Below are 17818 nucleotides of genomic sequence, written 5' to 3'. Positions count from 1 at the left end.
TTCATGCTCTATCAGACACATCATGCACCGAGGCTCAGAGCATGCAGACTGACTGCATCATGAACCGTGTTCGCACGCTTGAGAGCTTAGATAAATACCAAGGCAGCGCTCCTGTGTTCTCCCAGGTGAATATTATCGTGTAACATTGCATCGTTTTAACCCATTCAAACGCATCGCTGTCATTTTTTAGATTTATTTGAGCTATTTTTTGGGGGAAAAATGTGTGAAATGTCTCAATCTTAGAATATATATATATTTTTAAAGCGAACATTTTTAACTCAAATCTTTGCTTCTGGGGGGATTCTACAAATGTATGTTCTAAATCCTAACAGTTTAAAAAAAAGACATATCTTGTATAATGTCAGTGGTTTTCAAACCCAAAATTATATGTATTTGGCCGTGGACCCCCCATCTCAAAATATTTTGTTCCAGGGACCCCCAGGAGTTGTAACAGAGTTAAAAATGTTCGCTTTGAAGCATATATATTATTCCAAAAATTGGAATTGTAAATTGGAATTTCCACAAATGTTGCAGATGCGTTCCCGGTCTTAAAGTCACTGACGAGTGGTACGTCCAAAAATGGTAATTTTGCAAAAAAAATAAATAGCAGATCTTCAAGCTCACGATACGTCACAACGTAATTTATGAAAACAGAAAAAGGATGAAATATGGAGATTCATGGTTTCCACCTGTTTCTAGTAAACATATTCACCACCCGACAGTGACAATATATAAAAAACAATCTAGCGGTCCAATCTATAGCAGCATCACGCCCCAGTCAGTCTGTCTTTTTTTCAGAGATATATAAGCCTATATGGGAGAATCCAATTGTCCTCTCAGTGCAGAGGAATGGAGGTGGCTGAAAGGCAGAGAGACAAAGGTCATCTTCTCCTACTGAGCTGCTTTAAAATATATATATATATTTAATCTCTCTGGTCTCAATCGATACACATCAGCAAGTGGAGAGAGAACATTTCCAGTAGAGAGAGAAAGGAACAGGGCGCTCGGGTTGGCGCAGTGGTAAAGCCCCCTGCCCATCCTCCACCGCGGAGGAGGTTGTGGGTTCGAATCCGAACCGGGCTTTGTTGAGCGTCTGTCTATCAATGCGAACACACATTGGCCCGTGTTTTGGGGGGGGGGGGGAGGGTGATACTTGTCACTATATATGTACTCCTACAGGCTGCGGCCGGCCAGCATGCCATCTCTGATGAATTCCCCCTGGGAGTACAGCTTCAATGCGGCAGCGACTATGTGTGAGATAATGTAACTGAAGCCTTCATCACATTAACATGACATTAACTAGCGCTCCGACTTTTACTGAAATTCTATTCTGAATCCAATCCGGGAACGCATCCGTGTCATTTTAGATTTGAGCTATAACTATTATTTTATACTTTGGCTATTCAAAAATAGCAGATCTACAAGTGCATAGCGTGGCACCCAGTGCCGCGCTACAAGCTTGTAGATCTGTTCTTTTTTGACAAATATTTGTATTTGTTGTTACTTTTGTAACTCAAATCTTTGCTTCTGGGGGTCCCTGGAACAACATATTTTGATGGGAGTTGGCGGCTAAAAACTAATTTTGGGGAGCCCAGGGGCCTGCAGTGAACCCCTTTCAGCCCTGAAAACAGGAGTTTGACACCCCTGCCCTACAGTACAGCAATGATTGACTATCACATTATAGAGCTATTTAACACTTACTTTAACAAAAGAAAATCCCTTACTGCACCTTTAAGAAGTTCATTCAAGGTGCCTCGGCCTGAGAGAGCCCCATCAGGGCTTTTTAAACATTTAGATATAAACACTATGGAGGAACAAAGCCTTTTTAAATGATACATTATTAAAATGAATTTAGTAACCAATGTCGTCTGAGGATTATTTGAACCCCCTTCGAAGTGTCCCTCGAACCACAACACACCCGTGACTCTATACTCTCTAGCCTAAAGCCTGATGTGTACTTTTATACTATTTATGTTTATACTATCTGCAAACTCACAATGCGTCGCGCTGCTACACGTTGTGAGCTTGTAGACAATGCTGTTTTTCGGTGCCCTGGAGAAGAGATCCAGTAGAACTAAGAGGAGAGATCCAGTAGAACTAAGACTAGTGGAGAAGAGATCCAGTAGAACTAAGACTAGTGGAGAAGAGATCCAGTAGAACTAAGACTAGTGGAGAATAGATCCAGTAGAACTAAGACTAGTGGAGAAGAGATCCAGTAGAACTAAGACTAGTGGAGAAGAGATCCAGTAGAACTAAGACTAGCGGAGGAGAGATCCAGTAGAACTAAAACTAGTGGAGAAGAGATCCAGTAGAACTAAGACTAGTGGAGAAGAGATCCAGTAGAACTAAGGCTAGTGGAGAAGAGATCCAGTAGAACTAAGACTAGTGGAGAAGAGATCCAGTAGAACTAAGGCTAGTGGAGTAGAGATCCAGTAGAACTAAGACTAGTGGAGAAGAGATCCAGTAGAACTAAGGCTAGTGGAGAAGAGATCCAGTAGAACTAAGGCTAGTGGAGAAGAGATCCAGTAGAACTAAGGCTAGTGGAGGAGAGATGCAGTAGAACTAAGACTAGTGGAGAAGAGATCCAGTAGAACTAAGACTAGTGGAGAAGAGATCCAGTAGAACTAAGACTAGTGGAGAAGAGATCCAGTAGAACTAAGACTAGTGGAGAAGAGATCCAGTAGAACTAAGACTAGTGGAGAAGAGATCCAGTAGAACTAAGACTAGTGGAGAAGAGATCCAGTAGAACTAAGACTAGTGGAGAAGAGATCCAGTAGAACTAAGACTAGTGGAGAAGAGATCCAGTAGAACTAAGACTAGTGGAGAAGAGATCCAGTAGAACTAAGACTAGTGGAGAAGAGATCCAGTAGAACTAAGACTAGTGGAGAATAGATCCAGTAGAACTAAGACTAGTGGAGAAGAGATCCAGTAGAACTAAGGCTAGTGGAGAAGAGATCCAGTAGAACTAAGACTAGTGGAGAAGAGATCCAGTAGAACTAAGACTAGTGGAGAAGAGATCCAGTAGAACTAAGACTAGTGGAGGAGAGATCCAGTAGAACTAAGACTAGTGGAGGAGAGATCCAGTAGAACTTTGGTATGCGGTCAGGTTGAGGCCTGGCTCAGGGAAGAGGACGCCCCTGCCATGCATAGTCCTCATGGGAATTGCATTGGTTCTTTAATTATTTTATTTGTGCGTGTCAATTATATATTTTTTAATTGCACTGTAATGTTTTTAATTGTACTGTTTGACCCCAGGAAGAATAGTCAGTGCTGAGGCAGTGACTGATGAGGATCTAAAATAAACAATAAACTAAGACAAGTAATTTTATGCTAGGTTGTGTGTGGGTGTTACACTCCGGAAATAGCCGATCTACAAGCTCACTTGGGAGCTTGTAGATCGGCTATTTCTTGGCATACAGCTGAGTATAAATCAGGCATTATGATGCCATCAAGGCCTGCCCCATAAAAATAAAAAAAATTAGTAGACTAAATCAGCTGTAGATTTAATTGACTAAAATATGACTAAAACTAAATGGAATTGTATTCAAAAGACTATGACTAAAACGGAATCAAAATGTGTCGTCAAAATGCACACTGCATCCAAGGTTATGTTGGGTTGGAAAGGCAGAGGAGACGTTTTAGAGTAATGAGGGAAATCACTCCCAACGGAAGGTCGGACACATTGATCCGCCACGAGGCGGATTCATTCACGCACGGAAATAATGCATCTGTCTGCAAAAATATTAACCCATTAAGCCCGGGAACGCATCTGTGTGTCATTCTTAGATTTCTTTGGCTGTTCAAAAATAGCAGATCTACAAGCTCATAGCACGGCACCGAGTGCCACACTATGAGCTTGCAGATCTGCTATTTTAGAAAAATCATGAAAATATATGCAAATCTTTGAATATATATATATATATATTTTTTTTTAATCGAACATTTTCAACTCAAATCTTCTGCTTCTGGGGGATTCTACAAATGTCTTCTAAATCCTAACAGTTTTTGTTTTTTTTAAATGTTGTTGCTACATCAGTGGTTCTCAATCTTTTTCATGTCAAGGACCCCAAAAATTATATATATTTGGACTGGGACCCCCAGAAGCAAAGATTTGAGTTAAAAAAATTAGTTAAAATGTTTTGCACACATTTTCACAACTTAAAAAAATACATAAATAGCAGATCTACAGGCTCATAGTGTGACACTCAGTGCCTCGCTATGAGCTTGTAGATCTGCTATTTTTGAATAGCCCAAATCAATCTTAAAATGACACAGATGCGTTCCCGGTCTTAATGAGTTAAACCCCGGCAATTTATCAGAAGTGTTTGAATATTCATGAGGTGACGTGCTCCGAGAGCGAGCCAACGATGAATATTCATGTGAGGTGGGAATCACCGTACAAGGCGTTTCGGCGAAGGAAACTCGTGTAACGGGCGAACTGCCGATCAAAGCGAAACCTTGGAGAACAGCCAGCCATCTGGAGCGGGAAGCTCCCCAGACATTCATTACTGGCTTATTAAAAACAACACTTAATAAAGCCATGCGTGCTCACCGTGCAGCACAGATAGATATACAACATGTTGTTTGGGTACACGAACACACTGTAAGTAGAAGCAGGTATTCTGATCGTCAGATCGATTTAACCACATGAACCCTACAGCATCCCGTTTCTGGGGAGAACATTCACAGAAAATCTCCAAGTTCATTGATAGGCTATTTTCAGCGAACATATTTGATGTAGTGGGGGGTCATTTTATGTTTGGTTGCGCCGTGTGGGTGTTACGCTCTGAAAATAGCAGATATACAAGCTCACAACGCTTGTAGATCGGCTATTTTCAGCATGCAACCACGTTTAAAATCAGCCATTACGATGACATCAAGGCACTGGCAACATACAGTACACTTTAGTCGACTAAATCAACTGTAGATTTAGTCGACTATAATCTTATGCTATTTAGTCGACTAAAACTAGACAAAAACTTAAACTTTTCCGATGACTAAAATATGACTAAAACTAAATGGAATTTTATTCAAAAGACTATGACTAAAAATAAAGCAACATTTGCTGTCATAATCAACACTGGAGTCGACCTCAGTGAAGTAAGTATTACTTTACTAATAATAGAGGGTTTCAGTGGTTCATTGCTCCAGACAGGCTATTCTAAATATGCCCAGGACTGTGTACTAGATCCACCACTATTATTTCTCTCTACACCAAATCTCTTTGCCCAAAATAGACCATCTTAACAAACTCACAACAACATGTCACATTGCGACATGTTCTAGAGCTTGTAGATCTGCTATTTTTGTCTGAATGTTCGGCCCCAGAATAGGGATAGGGCTATACGGTAGGGTTCGAGTAACAGGAGCAGGGGGGGGGGGGGGGCTGAGCCTCAATATGACGTGTGATGGAGGAAAGAGATCTAAATCACAAGCTGGTGTGAGCTTGGCTATTCTCTATTCTCTATGTGTGTGTGTGTGACACTATGGTTGGACGGAGCATATATTAGGCTTCAGCGTGACGTGTTGATGGACGGCGGGATTAACACGCTGTCATGGATTAGAGGGTCTCGTCTCCTCCTCGGGGGCTGACAGGGAGCAGGGAACAGGGAAGGAGAGAGAACATGCAGGGAGTGTCTCGGGGAGAAGCAATCCCAGCGGCTTTCCAACACTCCGGTGTAGGAGACACGAGACAGGGTTTTAAATAAACCACATCCACACTATCTATGGCCCCCGCCATGACATCTTCTAGTTACATGTTACTTATTAGATTTAGATTATATACGTTAAGCACTTAAGCCCTCTTTTATTTTATACCCGGGCTAGTGGAAAATAGACGATTTGCAAGCTATACTATTCAGGACGTTTTACTTGTATCGTTTACTTGTAACGGTATTACTACTTTTACAACAAAAAATATTCTGCATTCCACACTTGGATGAAAGCTCACTCCAGCCTGGAGGTTTTTATATATTATGGGATGTCAGAGGGTTAAATATAGTCTGTCTGTGGAGGAGTGCTGGGAGGGAATAGTGGAGAGGCATGTTATCAGTCAGGTTAACATGGCTGTGATGGTACCTGTGACATTTAGTGTGGTGTGATGGTACCTGTGACATTTACTGTGGTGTGATGGTACCTGTGACATTTAGTGTGGTGTGATGGTACCTGTGACATTTAGTGTGGTGTGATGGTACCTGTGACATTTAGCGTGGTGTGATGGTACCTGTGACATTTAGTGTGGTGTGATGGTACCTGTGACATTTAGTGTGGTGTGATGGTACCTGTGACATTTACTGTGGTGTGATGGTACCTGTGACATTTAGTGTGGTGTGATGGTACCTGTGACATTTAGTGTGGTGTGATGGTACCTGTGACATTTAGTGTGGGTGTGATGGTACCTGTGACATTTAGTGTGGTGTCATGGACTGGTGCTAGGGATGCAAATGATCGATCGATTCATTAATTGTTAGTTCATAACCTTATCGATCGATTAATCGATTCATTGATAATTGATAAACCGCATTTTTTTTAGGACCAAAAGGAAACTTATTGTCCGAAACCGAAAATGAGTGCAGAAACATAATTGGCTTGATGTATGCACAGTAACATTAACCAGCATCAGGTGGACACAGACACACAGCTCCCCTCTGCAGGGCTCTATGGAGTCTGTGTCATTTCTCTCCAAAAGCCCTTGAATATGATTAATGATTGCTGTGATAATTGTAAGCTCACATTTCATATCACACACGCTTACAATGCGTGTGTGATTTTTTCTTTTTTCTTTGTGACGCGTTGTAAGCTTGTAGATCTGCTATTTTTAATTTTTGAAAACGTGTGAACATTTTTATGACGATTATAAAATAATTGTGATGATCTCAAATAATTGTGATTAGATGATGATGTAATAATAGCGACAGGCCTACCTGTGACATTTAGTCCGTCTGAGCGTTGACAGAACACCAGGCGAGACGCAGCTCTCCACGGCCCTGTCATCCATCTGTATTCATAACACTGGCCCTCTGCGGAGACACACCACACATGGACATGGATTACAAGGCTTATAGTGAGATATATATGAGATATGACACTAATGTATGGTGTGGCTGTCAGACACCTTGGTTTGATTTGATTTTGGTAAAATAAATATGAGTAAACACAATATAACTTAAACCCAGGATATGCACATACAAGCATAATAAAACACTTGTTTCCAATGTGGTCCTGCAGCACAAAATACAAATACATAGTCCAATAAATTCCATATAGCACCAATACATTACATTGTATAGGCTCCTGATATTATCAGCCGATAATAGCATACAAATGTAATATCTGAACATTTCGGTATCAGTTTTTGGGGGAAAAAAATTAAAACTTAGTAGGACTCATTCAAATGACCATCAGTGAGTCCTGGGAGTACAAATGTCTCTGTTTTCTGTTGTTTTTGGCAAAAACAAGCCACATTCAACTGGCCATAGCTCTGGAATGGAGGATTGCGCCCGGACATCTTGTTTGGGCCCCCGTGCGTGTAATGAGGTGATCTCCGTGAGTGGGGGGTAGCGGAGAATATTCCATGATTTTTTAAAGGTACAGTCAAATCGCTGTGTTAACCCATTGAGACCTGAAGCCGATTCTACAAATCTCAACAGTATTCTGAAAAACGTATGTTTCTGTATCAGTGGTGCTCAATCTTTTTCATGTCAAGGACCCCCAAAATTATATGTATTTGGCCGCGGACCCCCATCAAAATATTTTGTTCCAGGGACCCCCCCAGAAGCAAAGATTTTGAGTAAAAAATGTTCGCTTTAAAAATATATATATATTCAAGATTTGCACACATTTTCACGATTTAAAAAAAATAGCAGATCTACAAGCTCGTAGCGCGGCACTCTGTGCCGCGCTACGAGCTTGTAGATCTGCTATTTTTGAATAGCCCAAAGTGTAAAATAATGCTTTTTTAGCTTAAATCTAAAAATGATGAAGTTCCAGGTCTTAATGGGTTAACGCCCGGCAGCAACGCAATGAACGTGACATTGAAAACGTGTCGCTCTGTGTGCGTCAGACAGACCTGTACAGGGTCTGGCCTCCCACTCCTGCTCCGGACACAGCAGGAGGTTCTCAGGGTCCTGGGCCACCACGGCTCTGGACCTGACCTGGACCGACCCGAACCCGAGGTCATCCCCCCCGACACAGCTCAGCTGGCAGGGGCTCCAGCCCGTCCAGTCCGTCAGATAGCACTCGCCTACACACACACACACACACACACACACACACACACACACACACACACACACACACACACACACACACACACAATATACCAATTATTAAAATCCATTTTTCATTCTGTCAACATACAGTACAGTAATGCCTAATTTATGCTCTGTCATATTTTGGAATTTTGTCATTCTAGGCACAAGGCCACTTGGCTTTTGGCATTCAAATCTCTTTGAGGGCACAAAGGCCAAATGCCAGGGCAGGAAGGCCATCAAATAAAGTCCACGTCAAAAATAAAGGAAAAACATCACACATAGTATTAAAACGATCTGTGAAATCGATAAATAAAAAAGGAATGTATTTCACCCAAAAAAGTTTGGGTAAATTTGTCAATTTACAAATTACACCAACATTTGCCCCCTGAGTCAAAAGTTCATACACGCTCAGCTCAGCCCTGAAATAATCAGAAATACTGGATTAATGTGAAGATGTGGAGTCAGAGGGAGTTAAGAATACAACATCTCAACATAATCTCAATGGTTATTAATATTCTTATTGTGGGGAAAAATATATATAAATAGTGCAGTGAAAGGGAACAAGTTACACAGTATGAATTCAAGTATGAAAAAATAAAACATGTGGTTCATATCCTTCAAGTGATTCTTCTCAGCCAGTTGTATGAATGTTTTATGGATATCGATTCAAATGGCTGCCGCCATCACTCCATACTCCATACGTACTGACAGTGGTGTAAAATAACTAAGTACATGTACTCAAGTACTGTACACAAGTACTGTACTTTTGTTTTTACTTTACTTCCAATTGCCAATACTTTTACTTCTACTCCACTACATTTCAGTGGCAAATATTGTACTTTTACTCCACTACAATTGTTTGACAACTTTAGTTGCTAGTTACTTTGTAGATTTTGATTATTATTACAAAAAAATACATTAACCACTTCAGCTCTGTATACATTTCGGCCATTTGAAAATAGCCGATCTACAAGCTCACAATGCGACGCATTGTGAGCTTGTAGATCTGCTATTTTCAAAAGATTTGTATACATTTTATACATTTGACAACTTGTGAAACGGGACATTCTGCATAATGAGTATTTTAACTTTTTTTCTTTAGCCTAAGTACATTTTGATAGCAATACTTTTGTACTTTTACTCAAGTCAATTTAGAATTCCGGACTTGTACTTGTAACAGAGTATTTTTACTTTGCAGTATTGATGCTTTTACTTGAGTACAACATGTGAGTCCTTTTTTCTACCACTGTGTGCTGACACTGAGTGCATGGTGGTCGATTCAGAGAAGCCCCCGTTATCCTCAGAAAGGGTCACACGTTTTTTTTTAAAACCTCCTCCTCAAATGATTTCCCTCTCTATGTTTCCATGACTGTGTGTTTGCCCGCAGCAGGACTGTTCTGCTGTATTAAATAGGTCAGATGGATGAGTGTGGGTCGGCTGGATGTGAACACATCTCACACATTAATTAATCATCAGGCTCACAATCCTATAAAACCTCAAGCTGACAATCAGGAATATGAGAGAGAAAGAGGCAGTTTCTTTCTGTTGTTTTTACAGTATGTCTGAAAATGGACAGATAGACAGGTGGGAGGGACACACAAAGGCATGCACGGGCATACATGCACGCACACCCACGCACGCATGCGCGCATCTACAAGCGAGTGAGCTTGTAGATCAGCTATTCTTTTTTAATAGCCAAATCAATCTTAAAATGACACTGATGCGTTCCTGGATTGAATGGGTTAAACCAGAATGAGACCAGAATAGCCCCAGTGTGTCAGAGCACAGTGCGGGAGGCAAACAGCAGCTCTGGTAAAAATACAACACTTTTCACACATGATCCCATCATGATGCTGCTGGTGCTTAAGTGAAAGGAAGGCTGATAAAAAGGTGGCATAGGTGAGAAAATAAATCGTTCTGTAGCTCTATTGCACATTGTTGCTGTCGGGCAGAAACCTCTTTATCTCCACGTTTTACAGTTTTGTGTTTTTTTTTGCAAATGAACGTCCTACTTGATCATAGGCCTTCTACAGCGTCACACAAAAGACGATCTACAAGCTCACAATGTGTCACGAATCATGATGCAATGCGTTTGCAGAGCTTGTAGATCCACTTTGAGAAGCAGTATACTGTAAAGACCTGGGGCGTTTCAGATCTCACATAGATTTACAACTCTGGTGAATTCACAGTGTAATGACCTTCTCCCTCGCCCAATGGGGTCACCTCCTCACAAAGCAACAAGTCAATATTATTGCCGTATAATAGATTTATATATATATATATATATATATATATATATATATATATATATATATATATATAGCAGTAATCAGAGCTAACCCACAGCACTACATTGGACATACACTGTATCTACAGTAAATGTCAATATTTATAGCATTATCTCTGGCTAGATGGATGTTTATAGCAGGCAGGGTTGAGCCACAGTGCAGCAGAATGGAGGTCACATCACATGTATGTTCCACGCTCATTTTACACGCTGCAGAGAGGGTTTGTCAACCAGTGGTCCATGGATAACAAGTGTTCCATGGACCACTGGCTATCCATGGACCACTGGCTATCCATGGACCACTGGCTATCCATGGACCACTGGCTATCCATGGACCACTGGCTATCCATGGACCCCACTGGCTATCCATGCACAATGCATCGCATCGTGACACATTGTGAGCTTGTAGATCAGCTGTATGTTTTGTAATAATAATCAACAAGTAAAGTAACTAGTAACAAGTTTTCAAATAATTGTAGTGGAGTAAAAGTACAATATTTGCCTCTGAGATGTAGCGGAGTAGAAGTAAAAGTACTGACGATTGGGAATACTAATAAAAGTACTTTTGAGGTACTAGAAGTACTGTACTTAGTTACTTTACATCACTGCATACATACAGTATATTGTTGTGGGGGAGTGGGCGGTCCTTGAGGAATGTTGTAAATAATGCTAGTGGTGTGAAGCTGAACAAAGGTCGTGACCCCTTGGTGCAGGAAGCCAGTCTCAGTTACTATCAGTACCAAAGGACCACAGAGTTCACTGACAAGAGTTCCTACTGCTGACCCGGCCAGGGATACAGGGTCCAGAGGGCACCTAAACCCTGTGGGCACCACCATGTTACACTGGCTGTTTTTCTGTTTTAATAAAACAAAAATAATACATATATGCTTATAGGAAAATGGTCGGAAATAATAATACATGATTGTTAAGTATACATCACTTTATCAGACCTAAATTTACCCGTTCCAACTTGATATGTCCATAATGACTTTTTGGACAGTTTTGGTTTGTAAATTGGTTTGTGTAGAAATATTGGGCCTTGCCCTTAAGTGTATTTTTTTTTTTTTACTGTATTTGGCCCCTAATTTGTGAAATAAATGTGATATAAAATCAAATATAAAATGAATGAATATAAAAAATAAAAAAAAGTATATACGTATTGGCATCCATATGGACTATGAAGTACCAAAAGTACTTTGAAGTAGTCATTATGCAGAAATGTCCCATTTCAAGTGTTCAAAATGTATAGAACTCTTTTGAAAATAGCAGATCTACAAGCTCACAACGCGTCGCATCGCGACGCGTTGTGAGCTTGTAGATCTGCTATTTTCAAATAGCCAAATTATATATATTTAGAGGGCTGAAGAGGTTAATGTTTGTTTTGTAATAGTAATCAAAATCTACAAAGTAACTAGTAACTAAACCTTTCAAATAGTTGTAGTGGAGTAAAAGTACAATAGTTGCATCTGAGATGTAGTGGAGTAGAAGTAAAAGTATCGAAAATTGGCAATAATCCAGTAAAGTCAAAATACCTCAAAATTGTACTTAAAGGTAGGGTAAGTGATTTGCAATTATTCAAATAATTGCAAAATTGGTATATGTTCTGATAGTGCTTTTTACTATAGAGTGTCCTGTCCATATAAGGAGTCTCCATGTCTCTCCAGCTCTTTATAAAACAGAAAATGCATTTTCGTTTCAGTTTCAGTTTCATTTCCAATTTTATCCAATCAGGATAGAGAGCTCAATCAGGATATAGATTAAACAAGTGAAATTGGAAGTGATGACACATAGAAATGAGCAGGCAAAATTGGAACTGGATACACTATAAAAATTAAGCTTAAAAATTGGTACTTTCTCCTGATTGGCTGAGATTTTGACACCTACCGAAAAATGTATTTTCTGTTTATTAAAGAGCTGGAGAGACGGGGAGACTCCTGTTACTGAACAAGCACTCTATAGCAATGATTACTATCAGAATATAGTGCTTTAACCTTTTAACAAAATACTTTTTGTTTTAACCAAAAATATCACTTACCCTACCTTTAAGTACAGTACTTGAGTAAAAATACTTAGTGACTTTACACCACTGTGCGTGCGTGCGTGCGTGTACCTGGACAGGGCACGGTGCATGTCTCCTCCAGGATGATGTTCTTGTCTCCGTCCACAGAGGGCTCCAGGTCTCCACATAGCTCCTCCTCCACCAGGCTCGACTGCCCCGCCCCCTTCCCCGCCCCCGAGCCGTCCGACACGAAGCACGACACGTTGCGGTAACGCAGGCCCTCGCCGCAGCGCGCCCCCTGGTGGAGAGAGACAAGACGACACACGTTGCTGTCAGGCCCAAACCTTACACACATGTCCAAAACTGTTACTTTTCACAACATGGTAAAGCTGTGTTCCAATGGATACAATTCAGTTATTATTTAGTCACAAGCTCGTGTTAATACTTTTCATTGGTTGAATATTTATAAAAAACGGTAAACACTTAAAGTTGTACAGTGCAAATAAAAAAAAAAAACGATTTTTAGCAGCCTCTGCTGGTCATTACCGTCACTGCAGGATGTTTGTTTATTACTGCGTTACCCAGAATTCCATTCGTTTTCACCGGAAGACGGAAGTGTTTCAAAAAGCGTTCTTTTAATTGTTTTATACGATCTGTGGATAGTTTCTCTTAGCCAGTGGAGCTTTAGTTACCATGAGCTGTGTTTTCTTTTTCTGTTTTTTTTTCATTCTTCAAATCATACAATCTCTTAAAATCAGCGTGAGTTTCCTTTTGTTATTAGCGCGGTAGTTCCTGGCCAAACAGGAAACCGGTGCAGTAGTTCCTGGCCAAACAGGAAACCGTTGCATTTCTGCTTCCATTTTCCGGACAGATGACGTCATTTTCGCGGGACAGCGTTCAATAGAAAATATATAAATAAAAGGCTTTCGGGGGTGAAATTCATGGAGTGGGTGTTGTGAAACATTTGCCACTCACAAAAGATATACAATTTAACTTTAGTTTTATTGAAAAAGTTACCTAGCATTACTTTAATGTGACGTTTTGTGAACTCGTAAGATCGGCTATTTTCACAAGTTTTGTGTGACACTCTTGCATGACAAAATAAAACAAAAAGACAAAAAAACATAAAAGCTGACATATGGAAATCAGCTGTTTTCGCTACTTATTGGGCGACACTCTTGTACAATGAAGTAGTAGGGCATTCATTTCCGAAAAATCGTCCAAGTTTGACATAGGAGATAAACATGGCTAAATTCTCCCCCCCCGTTGTCCTACTCTGTACATATAATGAAGGGCCTGGGACGTCCTGTCAGGACCTGGGTTCATCCTGTCAGGACCTCTAACCCAATTTGTCTATAGTTTTGGTTGCTTTTGTCTGTCAGACTGCTGATAAGCAGCAGTGTGTGTGTGTGTGTGTGTGTGTGTGTGTGTGTGTGTGTGTGTGTGTGTGTGTGTGTGTGTGTGTGTGTGTGTGTGTGTGTGTGTGTGTGTGTGTGTGTGTGTGTGTGTGTGTGTGTGTGTGCGTGCGTGCGCTGTCAGAGAACAGAGTGAAGAAGGAAGCAAAATGCAGAGAACAAAGGTGTCAACATTCCCTCACTAGGAAGTTTAGCACCGTGTCAAGACATGCACTGGTGCATTCTGAGAGAGAGAGAGAGAGAGAGAGAGAGAGGTAGAGAGAGATAGAGAGATGTTGGATTTAACTTAAGCCCCTCAAAGGGATGCGGATCGTCTAACGGGGAGAACAGTGAGGAAGAGATGAGGAGAACCTGGAATGAACTGTGAAAGACCACGTCAGCGAGGGGCCGATAAACTACTGGAACAAAGCTGCTACACTGGAAAACTTGGAGTGGTTATTTAATCTATTAGGACAGGGAAAGCATCTGTGTAATTTTTTACATGTCTTTGGCTATTCAAAAATAAGCTAGCTGTAGATCTGCTATTTTTGGAAAAATCGTGAAAGTGTGTGCAAATCTTTATTTTTTTCAAGCGAACATCTTTAACTCAAATCTTTGCTTCTGGGGGGTCTCCCTGGAACAACATATTTTGAGATGGGGGTCCGCGGCCAAATACATATAATTTTGGGGGTCCTTGACATGAAAAAGTTTGAGAACCACTGATATAGAAACCTACGTTTTTTCAGCGAAAAAAAAAGGACATTAAAGAATCCCCCAGAAGCAAAGATTTGAGTAAAAAATATTTGCTTAAAAAAAAAATATATATATTCAAAGATTTGCACAAATGTTCAAATGATTTTCCCCCAAAATAGCAGATATACAAGCTCATAGCACGGCACTAGGTGCCGTGCTATGAGCTTGTATATCTGCTATTTTTTGATAGCCACGTAAATCTAAAAATGACATGTGCTTTCCCAGTCTTAATAGGTTAACTCCAAGACATGTGAGGTGTGTGCATTTTTCCGCTCATGCATATTAAACTTGAAATGAAAACAAAGTTGTAAACCCACTGGTCTATGGAGCCGTGCAGGTTATATATAGCGTTGGACTTGGGACTCACCTCGGAGCGGCACAGGGACCAGGCCTCGTAGCGCCATCGGTAGCAGGGTCTGACGGGACAGGGTTTCCACTGCTCCATCTGGGAGGGGCACGGCCTGCCGTCCCCCTGGGGGGCCTGGACCACCAACCTCTGGCGCCACAGCTTGCCTGGACAGGACAGAGAGAGACATGATGAAGACACACCATGGAGACAATGAGTGACTGATGATGAGGGACGTCAACAGAGGACATCGTCTCCCAAACTGTGGAATACATGTACATGCCCAATAGACGGATTTCCGCGCGACGTCATCACAGAGCAGAATGCGCAATCTGCGCATGCCCGGGTGAAAGGCGCGTTCGAAAATACAGCCCTGAGCGGCAGTGAGCGCACTGGCCAATACAAACTAATAGGCGAGTGTGCTCCGGTGCGTAATTTCCAAACGCACCCATAGGCTTCCCCCCGCAGCTGCGCGGTCATATTCCTCTCATGTTTACTAACAGGAAACCCGTCTATAATAGACCATATTCACACGGCGGCCATTTTGGAATTTAACATTGAAAATGCCACCCCGTTGCCGTGGAAACCAGGGTGGCCACCCCTTGTTATATGCAGTTAAAAATAGCTGTTAAGTCAAAAAAAAAACAGGAGCTGAAATACAGGATTTTTAAGTAATACTTTAACCAGGAAGTGAATGGAGCAGGAAATCTTCGGATTGTGTTATCTCTGGTTCTCTTTGAAAAACAAACAAAAAAAAAAAAAACGTGTCCAAGCTCGTCGTCGACAGGCTGAGCCATAGCAGAATTTGACGAGTTAACTCGTCCATGGCAGGCAATGAGTTTTAAAACTCACCTCTCCATACTCCAAGGGTTCCCAAACTTTTCAGGCAGCGACCTTCCAAAAATAATCATCTTTGAACTGGGGACCCCCCAAAGATAATCACATTTGAACTGGGGACCCCCCACACTGACAAGCACTTTGAATCGTAGGAGTTGAGGCATTCAGTTCCACAGATGTTGGTATGCGGTCGGGTTTAGGCCTGGCTCAGGGAAGAGGACGCCCCTGCCATGCATAGTCCACCATGGGAATTGTATTGCTTCTTTAATTGATATTTTATTTTTTGCGTGTCAATTATATATTTTAATTGCACTGTAATTATTTTAATTGTACTGTTTGGCCCCAGGAAGAACAGTCACGGCTGTGGCTAATGGGGATCTAAAATAAACAATAAACAAATACATATTGTGAAAATAGCCGATCTACAAGCTCACAACGCCTCACAATGCGAGGCGTTGTGAGCTTGTAGATCGGCTATTTTCACAATGTTCGCCTCTTTCTTAGGTAATATTTGACGATGTTTGACCATGTTTTTAAATTGTAGTTTGTTGGTTACTTTTGATGTAGTAAGTAGTTTAAAAAAGCATCATGTTAGAGGTATTTAAAAAGGTCTTAAAAGTCCTTAAATCGTCACTCTAGAAATGTGCAGATACCCTGTATAAACATGGGGTATTTTGAGCCACACAACCACTTTTTTCATATTTTTATGGCCCTTTGTCATAGATGCTTCCTCAGCATTTCAATTGACAAAAGACATCCTGACATAAGGGTAGATGTTTCCATTTTACTGCTATCAAAATTGCTCTTCCTTCCAGGACAACTTGAGTGAAAAGTGTCTCATCTTACCCCGTTTTCCCCCTTTCACTGCAAATATAATGTTTTATTCAATACAAATTAAGCCCCAGAGAGCAGCGTTAAGAGCCTGGTGGATTGCTTTTAAATGAGGAAAATAGTCACATCGAGTCGACTTGTGATAGAATCAAGGTATCGTTTTTTTTTTAGCTGTGAAAACCGCTGTTTCTTCCTACAAATGGTGGGCGGATGGGTATTATATAACACATGAATCTTCCTAAAATTGATGCTGTGGACTCCCTCACTGTATGATTCATCCTGAATCTACACCAAAGTGTCTCACTGAGGGGCCTTGGTTAGCAATTCATCCAGATCAGGTTCCTCTAATACTTCAAGGTAACCTGGTTTAGCGGGAATGAAGCCGGCCGTCTGATCTGAATTTAACCCATTAAGACCCGGAACGCATCTGTGTCATTTCTACATTTCTTTGGCTATTCAAAAATAGCAGATATACAAGCTCATAGCGCGGCACCGAGTGCCGCGCTATGAGCTTGTAGATCTGCTATTTTGGGTGAAAAAAAAACTGAAAATGTGTGCAAATCGTTGAATATATACTGTATGTTTTAGAGCGAACATTTTTAACTCCGATATGTGCTTCTGGGGGTCCCTGGAACAACATATTTTGAGATGGGGGGGTCTGCGGCCATATACATCATTTTGGGGGTCCTTGACATGAAACAGTTTGAGAACCACTGATATTATAGAAACATGAGTTTAAAATAAATTTTAAATAAAATATGATTAGAAGATATTTGTAGAATCCCCCAGAAGCAAAGCTTTGAGTTAAAAATGTTCGCTTTATGCAAAGATTTTCACACATTTTCAAGACTAAAAAAATAAATTGCAGATATACAAGCTCATAGTGCGGCACTCGGAGCCACGCTATGAGCTTGTATATCTGCTATTTTTGAATAGCCAAATAAACAAAAAATGACAGACATTTCCCCGTTCTTAATGGGTTAATAAGATCTGCTGCATTGTTCCTCTCTCTCCTCAAATGACTTCATCCAAACCGCACCCATCACCGCCGTTTTGGAAACACTTCCTCGTCGACGAGCCCGCCGTGGGCCGTTTCTGAATAATGTATGGAATCTTTGT

General features: G+C 40.9%; 1 protein-coding gene across 1 annotated transcript in view; it reads right to left on the bottom strand.

Annotated features, from left to right (window-relative positions):
• Positions 1-17818, bottom strand: part of thsd7aa (thrombospondin, type I, domain containing 7Aa) — a gene marked incomplete at both ends in the record, with an annotated part of 204039 nt that overhangs the window by 16765 nt on the left and 169456 nt on the right. The window contains 4 exons of the mRNA XM_084080528.1: positions 6924-7019; positions 8069-8242; positions 12650-12836; positions 15053-15198. Coding sequence (XP_083936654.1) covers positions 6924-7019; positions 8069-8242; positions 12650-12836; positions 15053-15198 — 603 coding nt within the window. The remainder of the gene's footprint in view (positions 1-6923; positions 7020-8068; positions 8243-12649; positions 12837-15052; positions 15199-17818) is intronic.

Source organism: Gymnoscopelus microlampas (assembly GCF_963454915.1).
Source record: "Gymnoscopelus microlampas genome assembly, chromosome: 15".
In the NCBI taxonomy this organism is placed as follows: Eukaryota; Metazoa; Chordata; class Actinopteri; order Myctophiformes; family Myctophidae; genus Gymnoscopelus; species Gymnoscopelus microlampas.
The sequence above is the reverse complement of the archived record's forward strand: the minus strand, read 5'-3'. Positions and strand labels throughout refer to the sequence as shown.